This window comes from Neltuma alba, unplaced genomic scaffold, assembly GCF_004799145.2.
Source record: "Neltuma alba isolate B1F8T4 unplaced genomic scaffold, ASM479914v2 tig00010901_pilon, whole genome shotgun sequence".
Taxonomy (NCBI): Eukaryota; Viridiplantae; Streptophyta; class Magnoliopsida; order Fabales; family Fabaceae; genus Neltuma; species Neltuma alba.
Window position 1 is genome coordinate 596157 of NW_021635684.1, and position 25257 is coordinate 621413.

The 25257-nt window shown below is 32.7% G+C and overlaps 1 protein-coding gene, 1 long non-coding RNA gene and 1 other non-coding gene across 3 annotated transcripts; 2 read left to right on the top strand and 1 right to left on the bottom strand.

Moving 5' to 3' along the window:
• Positions 1–963: 963 nt before the first annotated feature.
• On the bottom strand, positions 964–24144 carry LOC114759819 (uncharacterized). The gene is made up of 3 exons (XR_003741967.1): positions 23682–24144; positions 17311–17322; positions 964–974 (listed from the first exon to the last, which is right to left on the bottom strand). It is a non-coding gene; the product is annotated as an uncharacterized LOC114759819 (long non-coding RNA).
• On the top strand, positions 15528–17972 carry LOC114759818 (UDP-glycosyltransferase 87A1-like). The gene is made up of 2 exons (XM_028949065.1): positions 15528–16205; positions 17043–17972. The coding sequence occupies exons 1-2, from the start codon at positions 15722–15724 to the stop codon at positions 17912–17914; spliced, it is 1356 nt and encodes a 451-aa protein (XP_028804898.1). The 5' UTR covers positions 15528–15721; the 3' UTR covers positions 17915–17972.
• On the top strand, positions 21207–21279 carry TRNAE-CUC (transfer RNA glutamic acid (anticodon CUC)). The gene has a single exon. It is a non-coding gene; the product is annotated as a tRNA-Glu (tRNA).
• Positions 24145–25257: the final 1113 nt, after the last annotated feature.

Here is a 25257-nt window from a genome sequence, read left to right on the forward strand (position 1 = left end):
TGCTAATTTGCTAGCAACCTCTAGATCTTCACAGTGTAAAGCTGAGATATATTTATATTAGCAAGAAGAAATGTTCAAAGGGTTTTGGTAAATGGAACGACTCGATCGGTTTCAGCACCTACTAATGGACAATATTAGGTTGTCGGTGAATATGAATAATATATTTTTTAAAACTTGGTATTTCACTTTCTATTGGAGCTTTTGGATCGTTGAAATAAGGGAAACGAGGTCAACGTAAGCACACGTTAGTGGGACAATGTTTTGATCGTTATTTAATGTATATTTAGTTGTTAGAGATAGTAATATAATTAGTTTCTAGACACAATGCAAGTGGGCATTTTTTATTTATATAATATTCAATTTAATGATGATATAAGGAATGTTCATAATATTAGTGACATATATGCATACAAGTAGAGATTGGGAATGGGTCATATATATTATTCGACTTGATTCCTTTTCTCCGGACTCAATTAACTAATTTAGAGAGATTAAAAAAATTACTAAATTATTTAATTATAGCATATGTTACATGAGCTTTCTAAAATAATTATGTAAATTATTAGATTAGATATCAATTTATAAGTGAGGCAAATTAGTTTTAAAAAAATGATAAATATAAATAGGTTAAAGTAATTTATTAATTTTCTTAATTTCTTTAATTGATCATTTGGGTCTTATATTAAAGATAGAAGGTAATAAATATGTACCGGTCTCTCACCGAAAAAATAAATAAATAAATAAATATGTACCGGTCAACATTAGGCTTCTCCGTCATACTGAAAAGCATAAAGGTCGAGTTGGGTAAATTTTTCAACGACACATGTTTAGGAAAGTATGGCTTTTTTACTGAACATATCGTGTACACATGTGTGTGTGTGTGTGTGTGTGTGTGTCTTTAAATAGATGAGAGAGAGTGCGTGCGAACACATGTTTTTGTTATTTTAATTTTAAATTTAAATCTAGAAAGGATGCTTTTAGTTTAATCTACTGAAGATTAAATTTGTACGCACAGAAAGATCTTTAGAGAAACTGTAATAATGAACATTGAAACACCGCTCTTTGACCAATCATTGAAGTTATAGTGACACAACCAGACCGATTGAAATGGATATGACTTAAGTTAGTAACAAATTTATGGATATATATATTTATATATAGAAGAAAGCCTTAAACATGTGAAGAGATATTCAATTTTTTTGGGCGAAAAGCAAATATTCAAATGTAAATAATTCCCAAGCGGGTGAGTAATCAAAAGGTTGTAAAGCAAATAAAGATGCAATAATATAACAGAAGAATTGGTTATTATTAAGAGATGTCAAAAAGAAGAAGAAAAACAAAAGACACAATTGAGATTAAAACTGAATTCAATCTGTCTTTTTGACTCAAATAACATCTTTAGAAAAATTAGCTCTATTTAAAAGTCAGTTTTGGTAATGCCTGAATTTTATTTCATAGTATTAACTACATATATGGAAGAAGAAAATTCAACGAAGACATAATTAGAAAATGTAATATAGATTCAAGGGTAATTAAGTATTATCCAGAAATCTAAAATATTTTTTCAAAAGTACTCAATATAAATTCAAGTCTTTGATTTTTTTTTTTTCCAGCGATGGAATTTGTGACGCATTAAAATTTTGTCACTATTTTTTTATTTTTTGTAGTGAACGAATAAGGGATCAAAAGTGTCATTTAGAAGATACGAGGTGGATTGTTTGGTTCTTTTTTTTTTTGGTGAGAGAAGAGGCCTCAGGCCCAAAAAATCAGAAATTAAGAAATAGCAGCAGCCTCATCAAAATCGAAACTGAAATTGAACGCCTTACTTCCGCCACCGACAGCACCCATCTTGTCCTTCTCGACCAGCTCTTTCAGTTGCACGTGAGTTTCTTGCCATAGACACTCTTCCTCTTTTAAATCAAAACCCAATTTTGCAAGAGCATCGGCATAGTAGTTGGCCTCCCTAGCAATCCTCCTAATGCGAACATTCCATTCTTTCCCCATTAAAGTCAGAATGCGTCGAAGAGTTGCTGGGATGAAAATCGACTCTTCTTTCTTCCCTTTAATAGCTTGAACGAGAGTTTCAGAGTCCAATTCAACAATTACCTTTCGGAAGCCACAAAGCCAAGCAAGCTCTAACCCTTTTATCATTCCCCAGCTTTCTGCCTCTACCACACCACAAAACCCAATCTTTTTAGCAAAGCCACAAATCCACTCTCCTTTGTCGTTCCATAACAACCCTCCGCAACTAGCCATCCCTAGATTTCCACGGCAAGAACCATCAGTATTTACTGTAATCCAACCAACTTCAGGTGGAATCCACTTGCAAGGAGCACCACTCTTCTCCCCTGCACTTGGAACTCGATCTAGCACTCCCTTAGCTCCAGCAAACTCCTCTGTCGCTAGCCATATCTTATGAACGGTTGTTCTACAACACGGGGCGTTACCTCGGAAGACATGTTCATTCCTCTGCCTCCACAACTGCCAACAACCAGTGCCAAAAATAATACGAGTATTCCAAGGTAAATTTCTAATTCTTTGACTTGAAGAAAGATTATGTTCCAGCCAGCACTTTAAATTGTCTGTATAGAACCTATTTTGAATCTGGCCTGTTGGTATGATTTCCCTCCAAACCTCCTTAGCAACAGGGCAATCCCAGACTACATGAAGTCCTGATTCTAGCCTTCCACAAGTATCACAGAGGCCACTTGCCCCCCATCTTTGTAACCTGAGACTATTAGTATGTAGCCTATCATGGCTTAGTAACCAAAGAAAGCATCTCCCTCTTTCAGGCCCCTTCCATTTCCATACTAGATCCCAAAATTTCTCCTCATCTCCCATCCTATCTCCCCTTATGCTTCTATAACCATCTTTCACAGAATAAACCCCTTTCCCTTCCTTCCAAAGAACCACATCACGACCCTCCCTAAAAGGGGGATGAACAGCCTTAATTCTGCCCAAAATATCATCATTAATTAGAGATTTAAACTTATTCCAGTCCCAATTACTTTCTCTGTCCACCATATCAGACACTGACCATTCCAATCGATCATCTTGGATTTCTTCAGTACAATGATCCAGTATGATGGTCTCCTTATCCACCCAAGGTTCCAGCCAAAAAGACGTGCTCTTCCCATCCACCAGACCCTTCCAAGAAAAGGTATTAAGAATTTCCCATACTTCTCCTAAGTCCTTCCATAAACTCGAAGCAACTCTAGGCATTTGTAGGATTGAAGAGAGCTCTAACCCATTATTATACTTAAACTTCAACACATCGCCCCATAAGCCAGCCAACCCATTTCGAAGGCCCCAGGCTAACTTCAGTATGCAAGCTTCATTCATACTTCACAAGTTCAAGAACCCCAATCCTTCATTCTTATTTGGTCTCTGCAGGGTATCCCACCCTATTAGGTGAACCTTACAGACATCTCCCCCATGGCCCCATATGAAGTCTCTTTGAGCTCGTTCAATTTCCTCAAAGAGACCTTTAGGAAGTAGAGTGACCATCATAGGATATATAGGGATAGAACCTATGACAGATTTAGCTAGAGTAACCCTTCCAGCCATACTAAGGCAGTTTGCTTTCCATCAGCTTAATCTTCTTTTAACCTTCTCCAATACAAACCCAAAACTTTTTGCTTTACTCCTTTCATAGATTAAAGGAATACCAAGACATCTCCCTGGATCCCTTGTCTCAGTAAAACCTGACATACTCAACAATCTGCTTCTAACATTATACGAGACATTTCTTGAAAAGTAAATAATTGATTTACCAGAGTTAATTTTCTGCCCTGCAAGGGAGCAAAAAGTCTCCAGACAGTCTAAAGTAGCTCTCATTTGTTCCTCTGTTGCCCCCCCAAACAACAACAAATCATCAGCAAACATTAAATGAGTTATCTCAGGACCATCCCTACCTACTTTAAAAGCTTTCCAGAGTCCCTCACCTTTTGGTTCTTGAATTAAATGTGTCAACCTTTCCATAGCGAGTACAAAAATATAGGGAGAAAGAGGATCCCCATGTCTAATTCCTCTTGATGGTTTAAATTTTTCGGTTTTCTCCCCATTCCACACCACCTGCATATTAACTAAAGTAATGTATCTCATAATACGTTTCCTGAAATCTTCTATCCCCAATTCTCTAACCACCCCTTCTATACACGACCAACTTAGCCTATCGTAGGCTTTTTTCCAAATCAATCTTCATAGCAAAGAAACCTTCCTTACCTTTCATATGCTGCATAGAGTGAAATAATTCCTGAGCCACTACTATATTATCTTGAATGTGTCGACCAGGAACAAAACTCGCTTGATTCGGGGCTATCGCCTTATTCAACCAAGGTTTCATTTTGCGAACAATAATTTTTGTGATACATTTATAAGCCACATTGCACAAAGCGATAGGATGCAACTGTTTCAAGTGTTTAGGTCTCTCTACTTTAGGTATTAAGACTAACAAGGTACTATTTACTTCCTCCATGTTTGCCTCCCCCTTCCAAAGCCTTCTAACGTATCTACAAAATTCCTCCCCCACAATCTCCCACTTCTTTTGGAAAAAGACTGCTGGAAAGCCATCCTCACCAGGAGCTTTAAAAGCTCCAATAGAAAAAATAGCATATATGATTTCTTCATCATCTATCGGTCGTTCCATAGCCCTTAAATCAACTAGTGGAATCTCAGGGAACCCAGTGTTTAAATGGCTAACTCCCACCCTATCACCTTCTTTAGAAAAAAGGTTCAAATAGAAACTTCGAGCCATGCATTTTAACTTGGTCAAATCTTCAACCCATTCACCTTCATCATTCTGCAACATCACAATCTTATTCCTCCATCTTCTAGAGACAGTACGGGTGTGATAAAATTTGGTATTTCTATCCCCATCATTAATCCATTCTCCCCTAGATTTTTGGTACCAAAGAACTTCTTCTTGTAAGAGCACTTCCTCTAACTCCTTTTGTAACTTGTTTTCCAGCTCTACCAAGTTCCTCACTGGTCTATTATAACACATCAATTTTTTCTGAATTCCATCAATCCTCCCTAGCAATTCCTTTTTCCTCTTCTGTATGTGTAAGAAGACTTCCTGATTCCAAACTAACAACTTTTCTCTCATAAAAGAGAGCCTCCTTCTCAAGCTATCCTCCTTCCCCCAGTTCTCCTTTAGCATTTCCTCAAAATTTTCATGAAACAGCCATGCAGCTTCAAACCTGAAGGGTCTTAAAACCCTATCTCCCTTCCCAAAGTTTCTACAAAGTAACAGAGGATTATTATCGGAACAGCCCAACCTCACAAGGGTTTTAATGGCTGTATTGGAAAATAGATCATTCCACAAACTGCTACATAGTCCACGATCTAGTCTTTCAAAAACTCTTTCATATCCTGGTACCAAGGGGCCCTTCCAAGTAAACTTGTTCCCCCAAGAAGCCACTTCCATCAGATTGCACAAATTAATTCTTTCATCAAATAGATCACATTTCCTTATATTAACCGGCGCTCCACCCTTCTTCTCGCTTTCTCTTCTAATGTTATTAAAGTCCCCCATCAACAACCACAGGGCCCTATTAGTTGCTACAAATTCTTCCATGTCATGCCAGAAATCTCGCTTCCCATAATCTCGTGGGGCTACATAAACAACCGTGAGGATCCACCCTATTTCTCCATCAATTTTCAAGTGAACATACTAAGGATTATCTTTTATAACCGAAACCCCCACCCATTCTTCCTTCCACGCAATCCAAATCCCTCCAGAGAAGCCAACTCCTGGCACCACTACCCATTTATTATAACCTAATCTTCTGAAAAGGTCACCTGCTTTAGATTGATTTACTCTTGTTTCCAAAACTCCAACAATCGCTGGTTTCCATTCTTGAACCAGTGCTCGTAAGCTTCTTTCAAATCTTCTACTACCAGCCCCCTACAATTCCAAACCAGAATATTATAGTCGTAAATCATCATATAATATTAAAGTTGAGAACAGGAATCCTGTAAAACTCAATCAATACTCATAATGGACTCATTCCACTGTTGGCTCTCAATCATACCCCTTCCTTCAATCTGCATCTCTGCCTTCTCCTGCCTCTCCGCATCAGGAGGCCTATCTGAGTAACCCTCCTTCATTACTGCCATCTCACGAGCAATTTCAGGAGTTTCTTGGACTACATTCACTTCACGCTCTTTAAAACTCTCTTTGCTGCTTCCTTTAGGCATCACCTCCTTATTCCTCACAGCTTCAACAAGATTTCTCATCCTGCCCGGACCTCCACCCCTTTGAGGAACAAACAATCTCTTCTGATTTTTCGACACAGAAGCTAAAACCAGAGTATTAGACACATTTTCTACTCCTTTTTCTACCTGCTCTTCCTCCCCTCTGCTATGTTTCTTTTTGTACCACACCTTTTCTACAGCGATTTCAGGCGCCAATTTCTGCTCTACTTCTTTTTCAAGATTATCTTCCTGTTCTTCCTCCATATACTCCAAACCAGCAAAGCAGGAGCCTCCATTCATTCTCCCTTTTAATTGAAACCCATTCCCTTTATTCTCTCCTTGAAAGAATTTCCTCCTTCCCCTCCCGTTTTGCACTTTTGACCATTCTCCAAAGACATATCTCCCCTTATTCCCCTCAATTTCTCTGCCCTTCTCTTCACTTCCATCCCCCTTGCAAACACGGTCTTTGCATTCCTTTTCAGTATGCCCGTACATGCCACAACAGAAACACAATAGGTTTAAGCCTTCATAAACAATCAGTCTCTCCTTTCCCCCAATAATATAAAGAGGTAAAAGAGGCTTTCTCAGGTCAACTTGCACCCCCACCCTAGTGTAGCCACCTCTAGACTGTAATGAAGTAGTCATATCTACCTTCACCATTCGTCCGATCTCATTTCCCATTGCTTCCAAGATGTTCTCATCATAGTACTCTAATGGAAGATCGGGGAAGCGAATCCAGATTAGGACTTCCTCAATAGCTTCAGTTTTAGGATCAAAATCAGGTTTCCATTCTCTAACAGTAAGATAACTATCAGTAATCATCCATGGGCCACCCAATAAAGCCAGTTCATAATCTTCAACCGAGGTAAAATTAACCACAAAAAAATCATTCGATAAATCCACAACATTTACTACTCCTGACCTTGTCCACATTCTCTGAACTCTCTGTTCCATCCTAGTTAATCCTGGCTTTTTACCCAGCAATTTCACAATTAAGCTCTTCTTAAAAGGCTTTCTAATCCTTTACAGCACCACGTCTGAGAGAACAAACTCAGGGATTGAGAAATTACCTCTTTGATGTTTCAAAATCTGAATACGAAACGATCCCTGCTCCAGAATGTCTTCCTCCAAATCTTCCCCTTGACCTCCTCCACCCTTATCAGCATTAGATCCTTTTAGTGTATCGCAGAAACTTCATTTCGAAATTGCATTTCCTTCATCTAATGAAATAGCCTTGACTTTTTTCTTGCTTCGCTGCAACAGCTCCACCTCCTCCGCCATGCGCCATTCAGCCTCGCCAAGCATAGGGAACTCCGCTTGAGAGAAACCCGCCATGGGATTGTTTGGTTCTAGTAACTATTTTAAGTAAATTAACCAAAAGCTGCTCTGCCAAGAGGGTCACATGGAATATAATTTATGATTATACCATCAAGCTTTACATTTAGAGAAAATTGTAATAAAAGACCTTGAAAATTATGAAATTGCAATCTGAGTTCTAGAACTAACAATAACAAAAAACCAAATCCTAAATATGAATTATGAAATATTGCCTAAAAGAGTAAAAAAAAAAAACCTTTTTGTGAATTTGAAAAAGAAAACAAGTTTGAAATAGGAAATTACAAGTTTATAATAAGAAATTATAAGTTTAAAATAAGAAATTACAAGTTTGAAATAGAGAATTAAAAGTTTACAATAGAAATAATAAGTTTGAAATAGGAAATTACAAGTCCACAATAGAAAATAATAAGCCTGAAATAAGAAATTGCAAGTTTCAAATAAGGATTACATGTCTATAGTGGAAAATAACAAGTCTAAAATAGAAAATTATAAATCTGTAATAAAAAATAATAAGTCTCAAACATGGATTTACATGTTAGCAGTAGAAAATAATAAGTTTGAACTAGGAAATCACAAATCTAAAATAGAAAATTACAAGTCTGTAATAAAAAATAACAAGTCTGAAATAAGAAGTAACAAATCTAAAATAAGGAATTACAAGTCTGCAATAGGAAATAACAAACTTGAAATAGGAAATTGCAAATATAAAATAGGAAATTATAAGTATGTAATAAGAAATAGAATATATATACACACATCAGCACAAACGTGAGAAAAGAGCAAGAAAAAGCAAGATGAAGAGGGGAAAAAATCAAGTAAAGAAGCCCAAGTCTGGTCTCTTTAGAGCTCCAAAATCTACCTCACTATACATTAAAAAAAAAAAAGATAAGTGTTTTGTAGCGGTTGTCTTGTAGTGGACCCAAATAACCACTATTAAATTATACATTTGTAACAGTTATTGTAAAACCACTCCTAATGTGCAATGGTTTGATCACATGGACATCATTTGTAGCGATTTTTTATGCATTATCAGCTGTTTTTGTAAAAACCGCTAGTTCTTTATTTTTTTGTTGTTGTGAGTTTTATTTTGGTCATGTGCAACTAGTTCTTTTCTTTAATCCAGAGTAACTCTGAACTTACTTATTGATTAGACTTTGTCTATTTAATTCATTATGCTTGATGTTAATTTTGGTTACTTAGCCCTGTTTTGGTATATTTATTTAATATTTGACCATCATTAAATATGAGTTTGAGTATTGAGGTTAGTTTTGAAAAAAGGAAATCCTGATTAGCCTGCAGGATTGAAATATACCTAGGAGCCCCCATATAATTGATGAAGAGTGAAATTGATTTATTTATCCTCTTAAGTATTTAAGTTAGATTTAACCTTATATAATTGAATCGAAAGACACTTTTAGCTACTAATGTTCTAGATTAACTAAATTAACATTGAGACTATAATTAGTTAACTAAAAGAAAAAGTCTATCTAACTAGTAAGGAATTAGTGACTCTAGGTTTCTTTTAATATTGAATTTTTCTATCTTTATTTTATTTCTTTTTAATTAATTAATCATAATTGAACTTGCTTGACTTGAATAAAAATAGAAATTTTAATGCCTAAATACTATTTTGTCTTATTCTCCTTGCACGAAACAATAATCTACTAACTCTTTATTGCTCGATCAACACGTGCACTTGCATTATTTACATTTAGTGTGCATCACAAACCCTAACATAATAAAATACTCCCAAGAATTACGCAGAAGTGAAAAATGATAGCGAAGGTCAAATTTGGGGCTTTAAAACCTAAAATTTTCTACTCAGTATTGATGTGCGTTTTGCTGTTAGTGACTACACCTTGGCCAAATTGTTTTGTGCCGTGGCTTAGTTTCCCTCTATTTGAGTTTAATTGCAGCTAGGTCAAGGTATATCCTTAAGCTTAATTGTGCATATTTTAGCTTTTATTCTTGTTATTTATGAACTTATAAAATCTATCACTTTGCAAGGTATATTTTGGTCTAAAGGCTAATTTTTTTAAGCCACTTGGAAAGACTTTGAAAGCATTTAAGGATCAACATTGCTCTAGAAATACATTATACAGGGTGTGACAAATGTACTTGTTTGGGCGGGTTATTCTATAAGAAAACCTACCAAAAGACTGGTGTTAATTTTAGTGGATATTGTGGTGGCGATGAAAATCATGGAATCAACCATTGTTATTTTTAGTGTTATTCCTAGTTTCTGGTTTTTGAAGGTCCCAGGGTTTGACTTAAATCATAATAACACTGGTGGCTTCATTAAGCGCGTGGATTGGGGAGAAATGGGATATCACATAGTTTGCACTCAACCCTGCTTGATGTCTTTAGTTGCAGTTATTGTAACACCTTAAGTTTATACCAAATAACTTGCCTTGCGGAAGCATTTGGAATCTCTTTTGAAGACTACAAGTTATGAAAAATCAAGTTTGAAAATTTTCTTTTACGGATTACTATTCATTGTAACCCAAAAATGTGGTAAACTTCGAAAATTCATAACTAATTGTAGAAAAATCAAAATCGAGTGATTCTAAGTTCTATGAAAAGCTCTTCGGATAAAATTTTAAGAGAAAATAGTTTCTAGACTGTTTGCCTTAAAATTCGAGCCCAATTTTTCTTGAAAAAGTTACTGTCCATATGGTTATTTTTCCATTTTCCACTTATTTTAGCTCAACTTTGGAAGGGCATAACTTCTTGTGTGGTTATTAGATTCAGGTGAACCAACTCTCATCTTAAAGAGAAAAATCCCATCTATTTGCTCACCAAATCTCATGGCCATACTCACTCGATTACTTAATTTGACTTTAGTCAAAATTTAGGTCCATAATGTTGACTTTTATCTCCCTTGGAAGGATAAATTGTCTTACTTGACCAATTATTTGCACACTAATTCTCCTACCATATAATCATGCATATTGGACAACACTAGCATGCTTTCACATATGAACACATAAGCTAACATACATCCATAACTTAAAACATTAAAGCATACTCTTAATTACATTCATCCAACATAAGGTTTTTCTTCATTCTTCTTTTTCTTCTTGAGGCAAACTTAACTCTCCACTATAGCTACTTCTTTTCCTTTGCTCTTGGAGGTTGAAGGCCCTAGGTTTGTTAAGTATGGGGGTAAGATTCTTGAGGAATCTTAGTAGCACATTACATACATTACTATGGTTACACATCACAATGTAATTCAAGCTACATGCATACATACATACTTGAGTATTATGTACTTGCCATGGAAAAACATAACATCATAACATAACATATCATATCAACCTTGCATAAATCAAGGTATACATGCATGGAGGCATCATGGCATAACATCATAACACATAGTAATGAACATACAATGTATAGTAACTCTAACAAGCAATGGAATGCAAAAGCTACCTTGTTGGCTTTCCTTCCTCTTGAACTCTTTTCTCTTGACTAGATCTTTGTCCCTTTGTTGTGTATAGCCTATTAGGCAACCAATGACACAACATTAAGCATTACTTCAACTCCATAACTTAACGTAACCCCTTAAACCCCTTTTTTCTCGATTTTTAGGGTTTATTTTTCTAGCTTTGATTCTTGAACTTTCTTGGGCCTTTTCTACATAATTTTTCATGTAGAATCCATTTATCATATTAGTTTTATGAAAATCCAATCCCTTCCCATTAAATTTGACTTGGCCGAACCATAGGGATAAATAGGTTCAAAATTTTCATTTCAATTTTTAATGCTTCCAACATCCCTTTCTTGGTATATACCTACACTAAATCATCATTTAAACTCATTGGAAGATCAAATTGAATTGAAACATCTTCCCTCCTACATTTCTCAATTTGGCCAAACCATATATATAATTATAGGGAAAAGGATTCTTAACAAAACTAACATGTAATCACTTAATCCTTAACCTTTAACCATGCTTAATCTTAACCATACTTCATCTAAACCATTTTCTATCATTTTGATAAAATTTAGGCAGCACTTCCCCTTAGGAAAATGACTTTCCATCATCATTAAAATAGCACAAAACCCACATGTCATTATTATACTTGAAATAGGAGAGTTGTAGAAGCTTACCTTGCTTCCAAATGACTTTCTCTCACTAGAAATCTTCTCTTTCTCTCTCTAAATGAAAATTTGCAAGAGGTTTCCTACTTGAAAGGCTTCACACAAAATGAACATGTGGGAGGGGGTATTTATAGGCTTCCTTTTTCATTAATTCCACATTTGCCCTTATTGCATAAGATTTAATCTTAGCCCTTCAATTTTTACCTCTTTCCACATGTACAAATCTTAGGCTATGTGACTTAATATGTTCACACTTGGATGGTGAGTCATTAGGGCTTATGTCATCTTCTTATCCATTAAGATTAATTGGGCTTTAATCAAGGTTAACTCTCTTAATTCCTTGATTAACTTGGTTAATTACCCTTCTAGAAACTTTTGACTTTTCAAAGATAGATGGTTAAATCCTAGCCATCCAATGAACCATGTTTGCCACGTGTCACGATCCTACGGAAGATGACTTAACCATAATCATTTTACTTATCCCTAATTAAATTTTAATCTAACTTGATTTAGTATTTTTTTTTCCTTTTTCTTTTTATCTTCTTTTTCCCTTTCTTAGCCAATTTGGGCGTGACATGTGTCCTTGACATTCTGTCAGAAATTTTACCACCCCGGTTGTCCTGACAGTTTACTGAATCGTAATATAATATTGGTTTATTTTATCTGATAGCTGAAAAATTCTAGTATCTCAAAATTCTTATATCAAATCACCATTAATTATATCTCAGTAAAAGGAACTTTTTGATTAATTTCATAATTTTTCTCCCCATATAACTCTTGAAATTGCTGTTTCCGTAAAAACAGACAATCTACCGATATTAATTTAGCTTTAAATTCAACTAAAGCTAACCTCCTCATCATTTAGGGTTGGAAATAATTTTATAAATCTCCATGATTCCTAAATGAATTTCCTTTAGTTTCTCATAATTTTCTGAGATCTCTAGGTATTTTTAATAATTGATATTGGCCAATAAAAGGCACATAGTAGAAATTTTGCTCTACCGGGTAGATAGGGAACTGTCTAACACTTACCCGTATTGCATTCTAATTTTTCTACTGCCCCATAAAATATCTTCTGGTGACTCATATGATGACTCATCACCCTCATAAATGAAGCACATGGGAAAGAAGAAGAGAATTCAAGTTGAACTTGTTTTCCTCAAAATATCTGAGATATTCTCTAACTTTGTCTCCTAATTAAGGGACATTAATTATTTAATATTTGATTGGAGTATTTTATCCAATCCTGAACCCCAAAAATTCATCTATTTATACCGTAAAATTTTTTTAATTCTGTAGAAAATCTATGAATTTTCTCAGATCATAACTCAGAACATAAGTATTTCTTTTTAAATTTCCCATAACAAACCCATAAACTGTAGTTTTGGCCTTAAAAAAATATTAAAGCCATTCTACTGGCCTTCAAGGGTTGAGACTAATTTTATAAATTCTATAGCCTCTTAGATCATACATCCCCATTTTATCATAATTTTCTGAGGTTTTCTTATGACTCAAACAATTAAATCTATCTCTACATCTCAAACTGAGCCATAAACTAATTATAAATTCCTTTTAAGTCAACTCAAGGGCATTTTTGTCATTTCTCCTCATATATAGGCCTTAAAATGTCATTTTCTATTTTCTGAAATTTTCTAGAATTTTTGGGTATTACTTCCATTTTTACCCATTTTTAGCTCGAAACTTTTCAAAAATTACGGTTTTGCCCCTGGTCAAGTAAACCTCATAAATCATCCTATTATGGCCTCTATCATAACCTTTGGTCTGAACTAACCTCTTTTCTCATTTCTGGGCCTTGAGACTTCATTGGAGCTTCTAACTTTCTTTACATTTTAGTTCCTAGAACCTTCTCTATTTACAGTTTAGTCCCTAAAACCCTTCAACATTCTTTTTACATTTATGGGACTCCTGCTCATAGGGATTTAGTAGCCTACCTATCTTAGGCTAACCCATGTATTCTTAGGTCCAAAACCTAGGGTGTGACGGTTATCTGGTTCAATCAATCCAAAGTTTTGTTTGGAAGATGCTGGTCTTTGCCCTCCTTAGATTTAGTACCTACAACATACCTTCTCGCCTTGCTTTGTAACTAATGTCTTTTTTTCATGCTATTGGAAACCAATTGTTACTCCTCTTATCCTATTTATAAGGTAGAGAAAGATATTTTTTTTTGTCCGTTTTATTAGTCACTAATTTTTTTTTATGAATGTATTATTTATACTTCATTCATAGTAGTGAAGATAGTTAATTTTTTTAAAAGGTGTATATATTAAATAAAAGTTAAATTAAAAAGTTATTATATTTTAATAGACAGTTAATGCAGTTTAAGATTTTTCTTGATTTGTGTGAAATATATTGAAAATATCTTATAAATAGAACTAAGTGAATATATCTTTCTATCTCCCATTTTATTGAAGATTCTAATTTAGCCATCGATTTGGGTGCTTCTCATAGTGGTTATGGTGGCTTTGTAACTTCACTGTTCTATTATGTTTGCCCAATTTTATATAATTTTCTCTTTCATATGTAATATAATTAATATGTTATATAACTTAGAGTTTTAATAGTGAGAAAGTTTCTATTATAAGTACTCCCATGGTCATATTTAAAGGGTAGAGAAGGAAGATGTGTTTTGCTCCTATTTATAAGATACTAAGAGAAATTTTTTATATAGATATACGATTTCATTTTTTATTTGCTATTTTGTTGGTTCTGTTTACATGAGTTATAATACATATTAAATAGGGATAGAATTGAAAGGTTGGTGAGTTTTAACTGAAGGTTAATAAAGTTTAAAATTTTTCTTAATTTGTGTGAAATATATTACAAATAATTTATAAATAAGACTAAAAGAGTATTTTAATAATGTTTCGCCACTCTGTCTCTCTCCCCCTTCCATCTTTTTACTGGTATGCTCAAACTTCAAAGCCATCTTGCCTTTTTGCGCTAAGGAGAATGCACGTGCATTGCACAGAAATAAAAGATTTGAAAGATATCGGTGGTAAATGGTAATGACAAATTAAGAGCCTGTTTGGTTGGGCTTATTTGGGGTGAAAAGTAGCTTATTTTTGCTACAAACCCGATTACAAGGTGGTCACCCGTTTGGTTGGGCTTAACTTCAAAAGGAGCTTATCTGTTTTAAGCTATTAAACCAGCGTTGGGGGAGAAGCTGCATTTTGTAGCTTATTTTGGAGTTTATTCTGCTTTTTCACTGTTGCACGTGTCAGAGCTTCCCCCACCCCCACCCCCACCCCCACCCCCTTACTTCGGCTATATTAACACATTTCCTGAGTTTTTTTTTTTCACCTCAAATTCTCAGACCTCTCCCATATCCTCTATTGTTTTTTTTTCACTTTTATTTATTTTTTCATGTTTTACTTTATATTTAAATTACTCATCCGGTCCTAAATATAAGACTCTTTTTATAGTGTAAATCCTGTCCTAAATATAAGACCTTTTTTTAAGGTATTATATTTAGGACCAAAGGAATATTTTTTATGATTTCTTTAAAGTTTTAAAATTTAATTCATTTATTAAATTTGACTTCTTCATAATAAATTATTTTAATTTTATTGTATTATGTTAAATCATTTTTTTATCATGTTTCATTATTTATTAAAATTTATATCCATTTTGGTCATTTTACAACCAAACTTACTTTTACTCAACTATAATCCAAACAAGCTTTTACCAATCTTACTTTTGCAAACTAGCTTTTCTGAATTTCAATCCAAACATAATTCAGCTTATCTAATTTAACTTTTACCAACTTCACTTCTCCATAAGCTACTTTTTCAATAAGCTACTTTTCTAATCGCTGATCCAAACGGACCCTAAAAAAGAAGAAGAAACAAATCGTAATCCATACTTCCGTAAATTACTCCAAAGAGAAGAAGAATGCGCGTGCATGATTAGTGGTCATTGGATTGGGACCCAACGAGAGACATAACTAAGGAAGCCAAAAACCATTCGCCCGCCAACCAACACCTCATCGCGAAGAGCTTCTTCTCCTTCTTCATCGTCTTCACTTGGATAACTTCCTGCTTCTGCAACATTTCTCTCTCCCATGGAAGTCCCACCAATAGCGGCCTGCCACGTGGTGGCCATGCCCTACCCAGGTCGAGGCCACATCAATCCCGTACTCAACTTCTGTAACTGCCTTCTCTCCAAAAGCCCTGACATTCTCGTCACCTTTGTCGTCACTGAAGAATGGCTCGGCTTCATCGGCTCAGAAGCCCAGTCCATCAATTTTCGGTTCAGCACTGTACCCAACGTAATCCCCTCCGAACTGGACCGTGCAGCCGACCTTCTCGGCTTCGTCGAAGCTGTCATGACAAGGATGGAGTCTCCGTTTGAGAAGCTCCTCGATCGGCTTGAGCCGCCGCCTACACTCATTATATACGATACTCTTCTCTTCTGGGTCGTCGGAGTCGGAAATCGAAGGGACATCCCTGTTGCGTCGTTTTGGACTATGTCTGCGTCGTTTTTCTCTGTGTATCAACACCATCATCTCTTAGAGCAACATGGCCATTATCCCGTCAACGCGTTAGGTCGGTATCTGTTTTCTGCTTTGGTTTACTCTTATGATTGAGAATTTTTAAGTGGTGGCTAAAATTCTTATCATTACTTCAGGGGAAAATCATTACCTTTTTAAAATGAAAATGATGCAACGCCATCAACCTTGACTTTTCATCCTTCGGAAAAAAATAAATAGATGGAAAGTGTTTTAAAGGTTTGAAATATGTATTCCATTCGGTTCTGGATATAAAAACTATATACCTAATTTATAAATATTTAAAAAAAATATTTAAATTATTTATTTATAATAAACATATGTTATTTTTTGTAAAAAATAATATTTAATCATTGTTCCCATATAATGGAACCCCTATGCAAGCAATAAGGATAATTTGACAAATAATTTATAAATTGGGGAAGTAAAGGAGATTGAAATCTCATACTCCCTTTTTTCCTTATTATAAAACCCTATGACAGTTTCAACAAACACTAAATATTTTCTTTAATTTCATATACGCCCATATTTAATAAAAATGGTGAAAGAATAAAAATTAGTATGATATTGAAATTTAGTATAATTAATGAGAGTCATATTAAAAATTACTCGAATTTTATGAAAACTTTAATTTTTTTTACTGTTTTTATGTTAGGTGTGAAGTAGTTAGTAGTCTCTTATAATTAATTAATAGGTGTGAATTAGTTAGAGCAGTTAATGAAAGTAATATTAAAAATTAGTTGAATTTTATAACAAGTTTAATTTTTAATAATTTCTATTGCTACCTGGGATTTAATAAGTAAGTATTAATAAACTAAGTTTTGAACTACTAAACTAAAATCATGTTTGTTTCGCTTGAAAATGTTTGCAACAGAAGTAGGCCACAAACGTGTGGATTATTTTCCCGGAATTTCCTCAACCCGTCTAGTGGATTTTCCCCTTAGCGACGGAAGCTCTCCTAGCCGAAGAATGCTGCAATTGGGCTCAAAAGCTCTTTCTTGTATACCAAAACTACAATATCTGTTATTCCCCACAATTTACGAGCTTGAAACTGAAGCCATTCATGTGTTAAAATCTGAGTTCTCTTTGCCCATTTACACTATCGGCCCTACAATACCAAACCCAAATCTCTTTTCTTCAACCTCTGAAGAAACCTACTTTCAATGGCTGGGCAAACAACCCTCTTGTTCTGTGCTGTACATCTCACAAGGAAGCTTTCTCTCAGTATCAAACCCTCAGATTGAAGAAGTCGCAGCTGGTTTACGTCTAAGCGGTGTTCGATTCTTGTGGGTAGCACGAGGAGAGACTCGAAGGCTAAGAGAGATTTGTGGAGATAAGGGCTTAGTTTTGGAATGGTGTGAGCAATTGACAGTGTTAATGCATGATTCTATAGGTGGTTTCTGGTCTCATTGTGGCTGGAATTCTACTAGAGAAGGTGTTTTTACTGGTGTTCCTTTCCTTACTTTTCCCATTGTGATGGATCAACAATTCAACAGCAAGATGATAGTGGAAGATTGGAAAGTTGGGTGGAGGGTGAAGAAAGATGTTGATCCTCAAAGATTGATAACTAGAGATGAAATTTCTGGTTTGTTGCAGAAGTTTATGGATTTGGATGATGAAGAAGGAAGAGAAATGAGAAAGAGAGCTAAAGAGCTTAAGCGGATATGTCAGCTTTCAATAGCAAAAGGTGGCTCTTCTGAAATTAATATCAATGCATTTGTCAAAGATATTACAAAGAGGGGTTGATATAATTAAGTTCTGTCTTTTTTAATATGCTGTTTAAATAAGGAAAATAACTTGAATTTGGTTTGTTTTTTAGTTATGGTTTTAATTTTTTTACTTTAATTCTAAGTTATCTAACCAATAAAGTAATTAAAACTTATTTAAATTATTCATAGCTTTTTTTTTCAATGAGTTTCATGATATTGCAAAGTACCCAATTTATTACTCTCGCGTTTTAGTTGCTCTGCTTTCCAATCTTTACATGGTTAATCAAGCCCTAGTTGGTACACAACATTAAATTTCAAAGCAAAGATAATGAAATTGAGAAATAAGTTTTTTTTTTTCAAAAAACCTAAGATATCTTATAATTTAGGAATTGTTTTAGGCTGTGTTTGGGATCAGATCAGGTTTGGCATCCCAAACTGACTTCTCACCGGTAAAAGTAACTTCCAATCAAAATTTTTCATTTGCATCACAGTGAAATAAAAGAGCTTCATGAGGGAAAAAAAAAAGTACTCTTTTGGTCATATTTATAAGTAACTTTCAGTATATTTTATACAGACTAAGAAAAACCTTAAACTTCATTAACTCTCATTTAAAATTTAGTAATTTTTTAACTTTATCCCTATTTATTATACGTTATACCTTATCTAAACAAAGTCAACATAATAATAAATAAAGGGTAAAATTGTACATCCATTCAAAAAGTTTCTCTCAGTATCCTATAAATAGGATCAAAAAAATATTTTCTCTTTCTGCCCTATAAATAGGACAAAAAAAGTAACTTTTAACTTGAAGTCATTATTATATGTAGCTTCTCTAATGAATCACGTTGTAATGATAATTTGCAAAGAAAATGACAATTTTACCGAGATTTATTTATTATTATTTTTATTTGTTAATGTAAAATAATAATTAAACAAGAAATATATTTTTCATTTAAAATTTAATTTTTATGTTTGGCTAATCAAAATCAAAGGTTATTAATATTAAAAATTTTAATTAAAATATAGTAAGTATATTTTACAACATTTTCAATAATACATCAAATCCTTTTATTTTTATAATTTTGATTTTAGCATTTTTATTAAAATTATCACATTATACACATATAATATATATAAAATAAAACTCATGTTATTTTCAGTCATTTTATATCTAAATTTATTTTTCAATTAACTATCTAAATAAGTTTCATCTTGTCAAATTGGTTTTTTTTTTTTTGGCTTCAAGCATAAATCATATTATTCTAAGTGACTTTTATGATTGTAGAAGTTAGATAAAATAAAAAGGGAAAATTTCATTTAAAGACCGCAGAAGAGAATTTATATCAGTCAACCCCCAAAACATTCTGAAATATCACTGCAAGACCGAGGGTTCAAGCTAAAATTAAATATTTTTTTATAATACATGAGCGCCGGTTGCCGAACCCCCGGTGGTTGTTATTGTAGTTTCAGTGGCCGGAATTTTTTTTTTAAAACAAGATGGTTAAGGGAAGGTTTGAACCCATGACCTCTTGGCTCACCAAAAGCGGTGTAACCACCAAGACAAGCAAACCATTCAATCATATAATGCAAATAAAAATATATATAACAAAATAAACACAAATGTCCAAGTATAAGTAAACAAGTGAAATTCAGCAATTTACAATAAAAATTAGGCAATTTACAAATAACATAATAAAATTCACAATCCCAAATGCAAGTGTTTAAGTGCAAATAAGCAAGTGAAATTTAAAGATTTACAACAAAAGTTTATGGATTTACAACCCAAATTTAACTATTTACAAAAAATACAAGAGAGTTGACAACCCACAATGTAAGTATTTGAGTGTAAGTGAACAATTAAAATTAGACAATTTACAAGTGAAATTCAGCAGTTTACAACAAAAATTAGACAATTTACAAATAACATAATAAAATTTACAACCGCAAATACAAGTGTTTAAATATAAACGAGCAAGTGAAATTTGAAGATTTACAACAAAAGTTTATGGATTTACAACCCAAATTTGGCTATTCACAAGAAATACAAGAGAATTCACAACCCAAAATGTAAGTGTTTGAGTGTAAGTAAACAATTGAAATTAGACAACTTACAAGTGAAATTCAAGAATTTACAACAAAAATTAGGTAATTTACAAATAACATAATAAAATTCACAACCCTAAATATATAAGTGTTTAAGTGTAAATAAGCAAGTGAAATTTGAAGATTTATAACAAAAGTTTATGGATTTATAACCCAAATTTGGCTATTCACAAGAAACACAAGAGAATTCACAACCTAAAATGTAAGTGTTTGAGTGTAAGTGAACAAGTAAAATTCAGTAATTTACAACAAAAATTTGACAATTTACAAATAACATAATGGAATTCACAACACCAAATGCAAGTGTTTAAGTGTAAATGAGCAAGTGAACATAATAATAAATGAAAGGTAAAATTATACATCCATACAAAAAGTTTCTCTCAGTACCCTATAGATAGGACCAAAAAAAATATTTTCTCTATATGTCCTATAAATAGGACTAGAAAAGTAACTTTTAACTTTTTCCAATGATACGTAAGCAAGGCATTTCCGGTCCTTTATAGAGAATATGAATCATAGATATTTGGAATCAATCATTTATCATTTGGGGGAGGAGAACAATAGTATTTCATTGCTACTAATATGTCTAGAAGTCATTATTATATGTAGCTTCTCTAATGAATCACGTTGTAATGATAATTATGCCCTCTCACTTGTCCCCAAAAAAAAAGTGCCCTTTGCAAAGAAAATGACAATTTTACTGAGATTTATTTATTATTATTTTTATTTGTTAATGTAAAATAATAATTAAACAAGAAATATATTTTTCAAATTTAATTTTTATGTTTGGCTAATCAAAATCAAAGGTTATTAATATTAAAAATTTTAATTAAAATATAGTAAGTATATTTTACAACATTTTCAATAATACATCAAATCCTTTTATTTTTATAATTTTGATTTTAGCATTTTTATTAAAATTATCACATTATACACATATAATATATATAAAATAAAACTCATGTTATTTTCAGTCATTTTATATCTAAATTTATTTTTCAATTAACTATCTAAATAAGTTTCATCTTGTCAAATTGGTTTTTTTTTTTTTTGCTTCAAGCATAAATCAAATTATTCTAAGCGACTTTTATGGTTGTAGAAGTTAGATAAAATAAAAATTACTTTTCCTTGTACCTATCCAAATACACCATTAATGAGGATGGGCATGATAATCAAATTGACGTGCATAGTTAAAGTTCAATAAGTGTTGATCCCATGATCAACCGTCCGTTGTAGTCTAGTTGGTTAGGACACTCGGCTCTCACCCGAGAGACCCGGGTTCGAGTCCCGGCAACGGAACGTTTTTTGGTCTCTCGAGAGTTTGGCTGTGGGCCATAGTTAATGTGCCTCAGTGCCTATACAAAACCCCAAAAAATGGGGCAGAAATTCCTGAATTATTCAGTTGCGTGGAATTCAAGGTCAAGGCTTCATTTTTTTAAGACATTTAATTAATTTAATTGTGATTGTAACTCTCAGGTCTCAACCTTATCTTCTGTCTTCAGTGCTCCACTAGAATTCCACTTTTTTTCTTTTATTAAAGGAATGAAGCTTGGCATAATAAGTTAAAAATCTGATATTTATTAAGGAGAGACTTTATTATTTAAACTATTAAGATTAGTAGACATTTTTATTATAAAAATTTTTTTAAAAAAAGTTGCAATTTTACCCTTACGCTGGGTATTTCAAAAGCATTGGATATTCTGAAAACCATTTTGATGCTGGACGGGACGAAAAATAACAAGCAAATTATTCACCACAAATTAAACTTCTTTGAGGAAGTTCTGATTTCTTATTTTTTATTTTTTTCTTAAAAAAAGTGAAATTTTTTAAAAATATATGAATGATTTTACTGCTCTAAAAATTCATGGACGCTTGTTAAATTCGCAGCCTAGCTATATACAATTGCAAAGCCACAAAAAATTTTATTTTCTCTACATATTCAGGTGCAACCTCTTATTTTTTTCGTAGTTCAGGTTTCTTCTTTATGGTGAGTTTTAGCTTTATTTATTTATTTTTCCGACCAGCATGGTGAGTTTTACCTTGAAGCTCGATTCTCCCTCGGATTAATTAAGGTCCATTTTTTTTAATTAATTTATCCTTCAGTTTTTATTTCTAGTTTTTTTTTTTTTTGCTTCAAAATGATATAAGAGTTTATTATCTGGCCATCATCAATTTCTTTTTTCATATGTCAAGTTTCTTTTTAGTATAGCTGTAGTTAACTTGTTTTTCAACAGAATAGATAAATTATATAGTGCAACCCATCAGCCTCTGGTAAAATTATTAAATAGGAAAAATCTCACAAAAAATATCAAAATAATTAAATCTTAAATTATAAAATTTTATAAAAATATATTGTTATTTATAAGTGCAGTGTAGTCAAAACCTACTAAATCGTATAAAACAAGTTTAATTTAAGATTTAGTAATTTTCAGGTTTTTTTATTACTTATAGAGAGGTCCTACAAAATTTATTATTTAAAAGACAAATAATTTGACTTATAAATCATGTAATTCGACTTGTAAATATGAAAGCTTTGCTTTTATATATATATATATATATATATATATATATATATGAATCGTTAAATTTAACTTGTAACGTAATTTAACTTGTAAATATGTAAGGTTGACATGTAAATATGGAAGTTTTGAACCCTTTTGTATTTAACTCTGAGCAATTTTCTTTTTTTCTTTTAGTGTGATTAAGTACAAATAATGCATTTTAATTTATTTGGAAAAACTAAAATTTGAATTTACATTTGATATTATTTGCTTTTATTTATAATTAAGTCACTTCTAATATTTTTCATTAGAATTAAAAAAATTTAAATTTTATTAACTCTATTTTAAAATTTAATAGCTTTTCAACTTTATTCTTATTTAATATATATTGTACTCTATGAGAACAAAATTTACACCATAATAAATAAAAAGTAAAGTTGTATATTTATATAAAGATTTTTAATGATATGACTTATAAATAGAACCAATAAAAATCTTCTTTTTCTACCTAATAATAAATGGGACCAGAAAAATATAGAGACTAGAGAGGGTGAGTGAGAGAGAATATGTGGAAACCTATTATGATTAACATAGAAACAATAATTAATTAGAGATGAAATTAGAAAAATGTATTAATTTTTTTTAATGTAAAACTGAATACCATTAACATAAGCTTCTGCCTCCTCAAACAGAAGTAGAGGGTGATCTAGAATTTTTTTTTTAAAAAAATCTTTTAAGTAATGGGAGAGTTTTGCTAACTGATCTGCAATTATTGGAAGTGCCTCCTTATGAACATGAATGAATATCACCTGCTAATTTCTATGTATTAGCATCGAAATTTCATCTATTAGATCTCTAAAAAGGTGATCACGCTATTATAACCTCTGGTGATTGGGTTGATAACCTCAATGCAATTTGAGTACAAGTAGATTTTTTTTATAACTCCAATACCAACATAAACATATTAAAATTTTAAATACGAGTATATTCGTCAAAGTGTAATTTATAAAAAATACTAAATCTATTTAAAATATTATCACTTGATATAAAAAGAACTGGAGGATCACTAGTTCATTGTGATCTACCCATCTTAACTTTCCCCGAATGTTGAATTTGGCGACACGGTCGTTGATTGAAGGTGGTGGGACCCATAAAGAGACGTAAAGGAGTTTGGTCATTACTGGCGTGCTGAGAATTAACCAAGGTACTGAAAACCGGACCGGCAATTGAACCGGTCAAGGTGATGGGTCAAGGGTCACTGGGTCAGACCGGAGTTAAACCGGGGGTTAAACCGGTAAGAAATAAAAAAATAAAAAATAATTTAAATATTCACTAAGAATTAGATATCAATTTAATATCTTGAATTACTAGTAAAATAATTACATTCTCACAGTTTCTTATAATATCATACTACTAAAATCACTAAATATTCATCCCAACAAAATATCAAAATGGATATATGATAATAAAATATTTTTTCTTATAATTACTCAATCACTAAGTCCTAATTATCAACAGCTTTTTTAAAAAAATCATCAAAATATTTTTTTTTTAAAAAAAAAGAGAAGACCGGGTTGATCCACCAAACCGGACGGGTCACCCCGGTTCAGTCCGAGTCACCCCGGTTCAAGCCGGGTCACACCGGGTTACACAGTAACCCGGTTCACAACTTAACCGGACCGGTTTTCTGGCCGGTTCACCGGTTTCCGGTCTGAACCGGCCGGTCCGGTCCGGTTTTCAATACAATGGAATTAACACACAAAGTCACAGGACTGGTCGGTTTGATGGAATCAGTGGTCATAACAGTTACATACTCATATGCACTATAATGCTTATTAAATTTTAACATGGACGGCTAAGATCCAGTAGGTAGATAATCAAAAATAAATGTACCCCCTGCTTGGATTGAGGGAAAATTAGGGAGGAAAGAAAACAATAGAAGAAAACACGGGGGGAAAACAACTTTTCTCTTGTTTGGGTAGGAGAGAAAATGTGGGGAGAAAATAAAGTGGGCCCCATGTCTCATTTTCTCTCCATATATGGAGAAATTTGGGAAGGAAAATAAGATTTTCATAACTACCCCTACTATCTCTTACTTTCCATATTTATTTTCTTTTATTATATTTAAATTTATTCATTTTTTATTTTTTTAATCTTAAAACATTATTTTTATTAAATAATTTGGCTTTAAGATATAATAATCTGAAAATATATATCAACCAAATAACTTGATTTTAATCATTTGATGATGCCAATGTTAGTATAATCTTTCTATCACAATATTTAATTTAATTTAATTTTAAATATGATATATTTAATAAGAACATTTTAGTCATTTGGATATTTATTAATTTTCTTTCTTCTCTATTTTCTCTCATCTATCTAAGCAAGAGGGATGATAATATTTTCCTTCTAGTTTTTCCTTCTCTCTATTTTCTCTCCTCCAATTTTCTCTTCTCCTAACTTTTCTTCCCCTCCAAGCAGAGCAGTAATCTTTTCATTATAAGCTTTTTAAAAAATCATTTTTATTTAAAAATTATTGGTTAAAAATTTTAAATCTAAACTATTAAAATTGAATTTGAATGGTATAGATTTCATCGTAATGATAAGTATCATAGTGCTTATCACTATGATAAATACTAAAATTAGTTCCAGTTTGATGCATGATCATTGATGAGTATTATAATGCTGATAATTACAGTGCTTATATATATAAAGACAATTTCAATGTCTAATATAAATTTTTAATTAATAATTTTTAAATAAAAATTATTTT

Excerpts from the sequence above, each read along its gene's own strand:
- LOC114759818 (XM_028949065.1), top strand. The coding sequence starts at position 15,722 with ATGGAAGTCCCACCAATAGCGGCCTGCCACGTGGTGGCCATGCCCTAC. Across the intron at positions 16,206-17,042 it reads TTATCCCGTCAACGCGTTAG|AAGTAGGCCACAAACGTGTG; the intron begins GTCGGTATCTGT and ends TGTTTGCAACAG.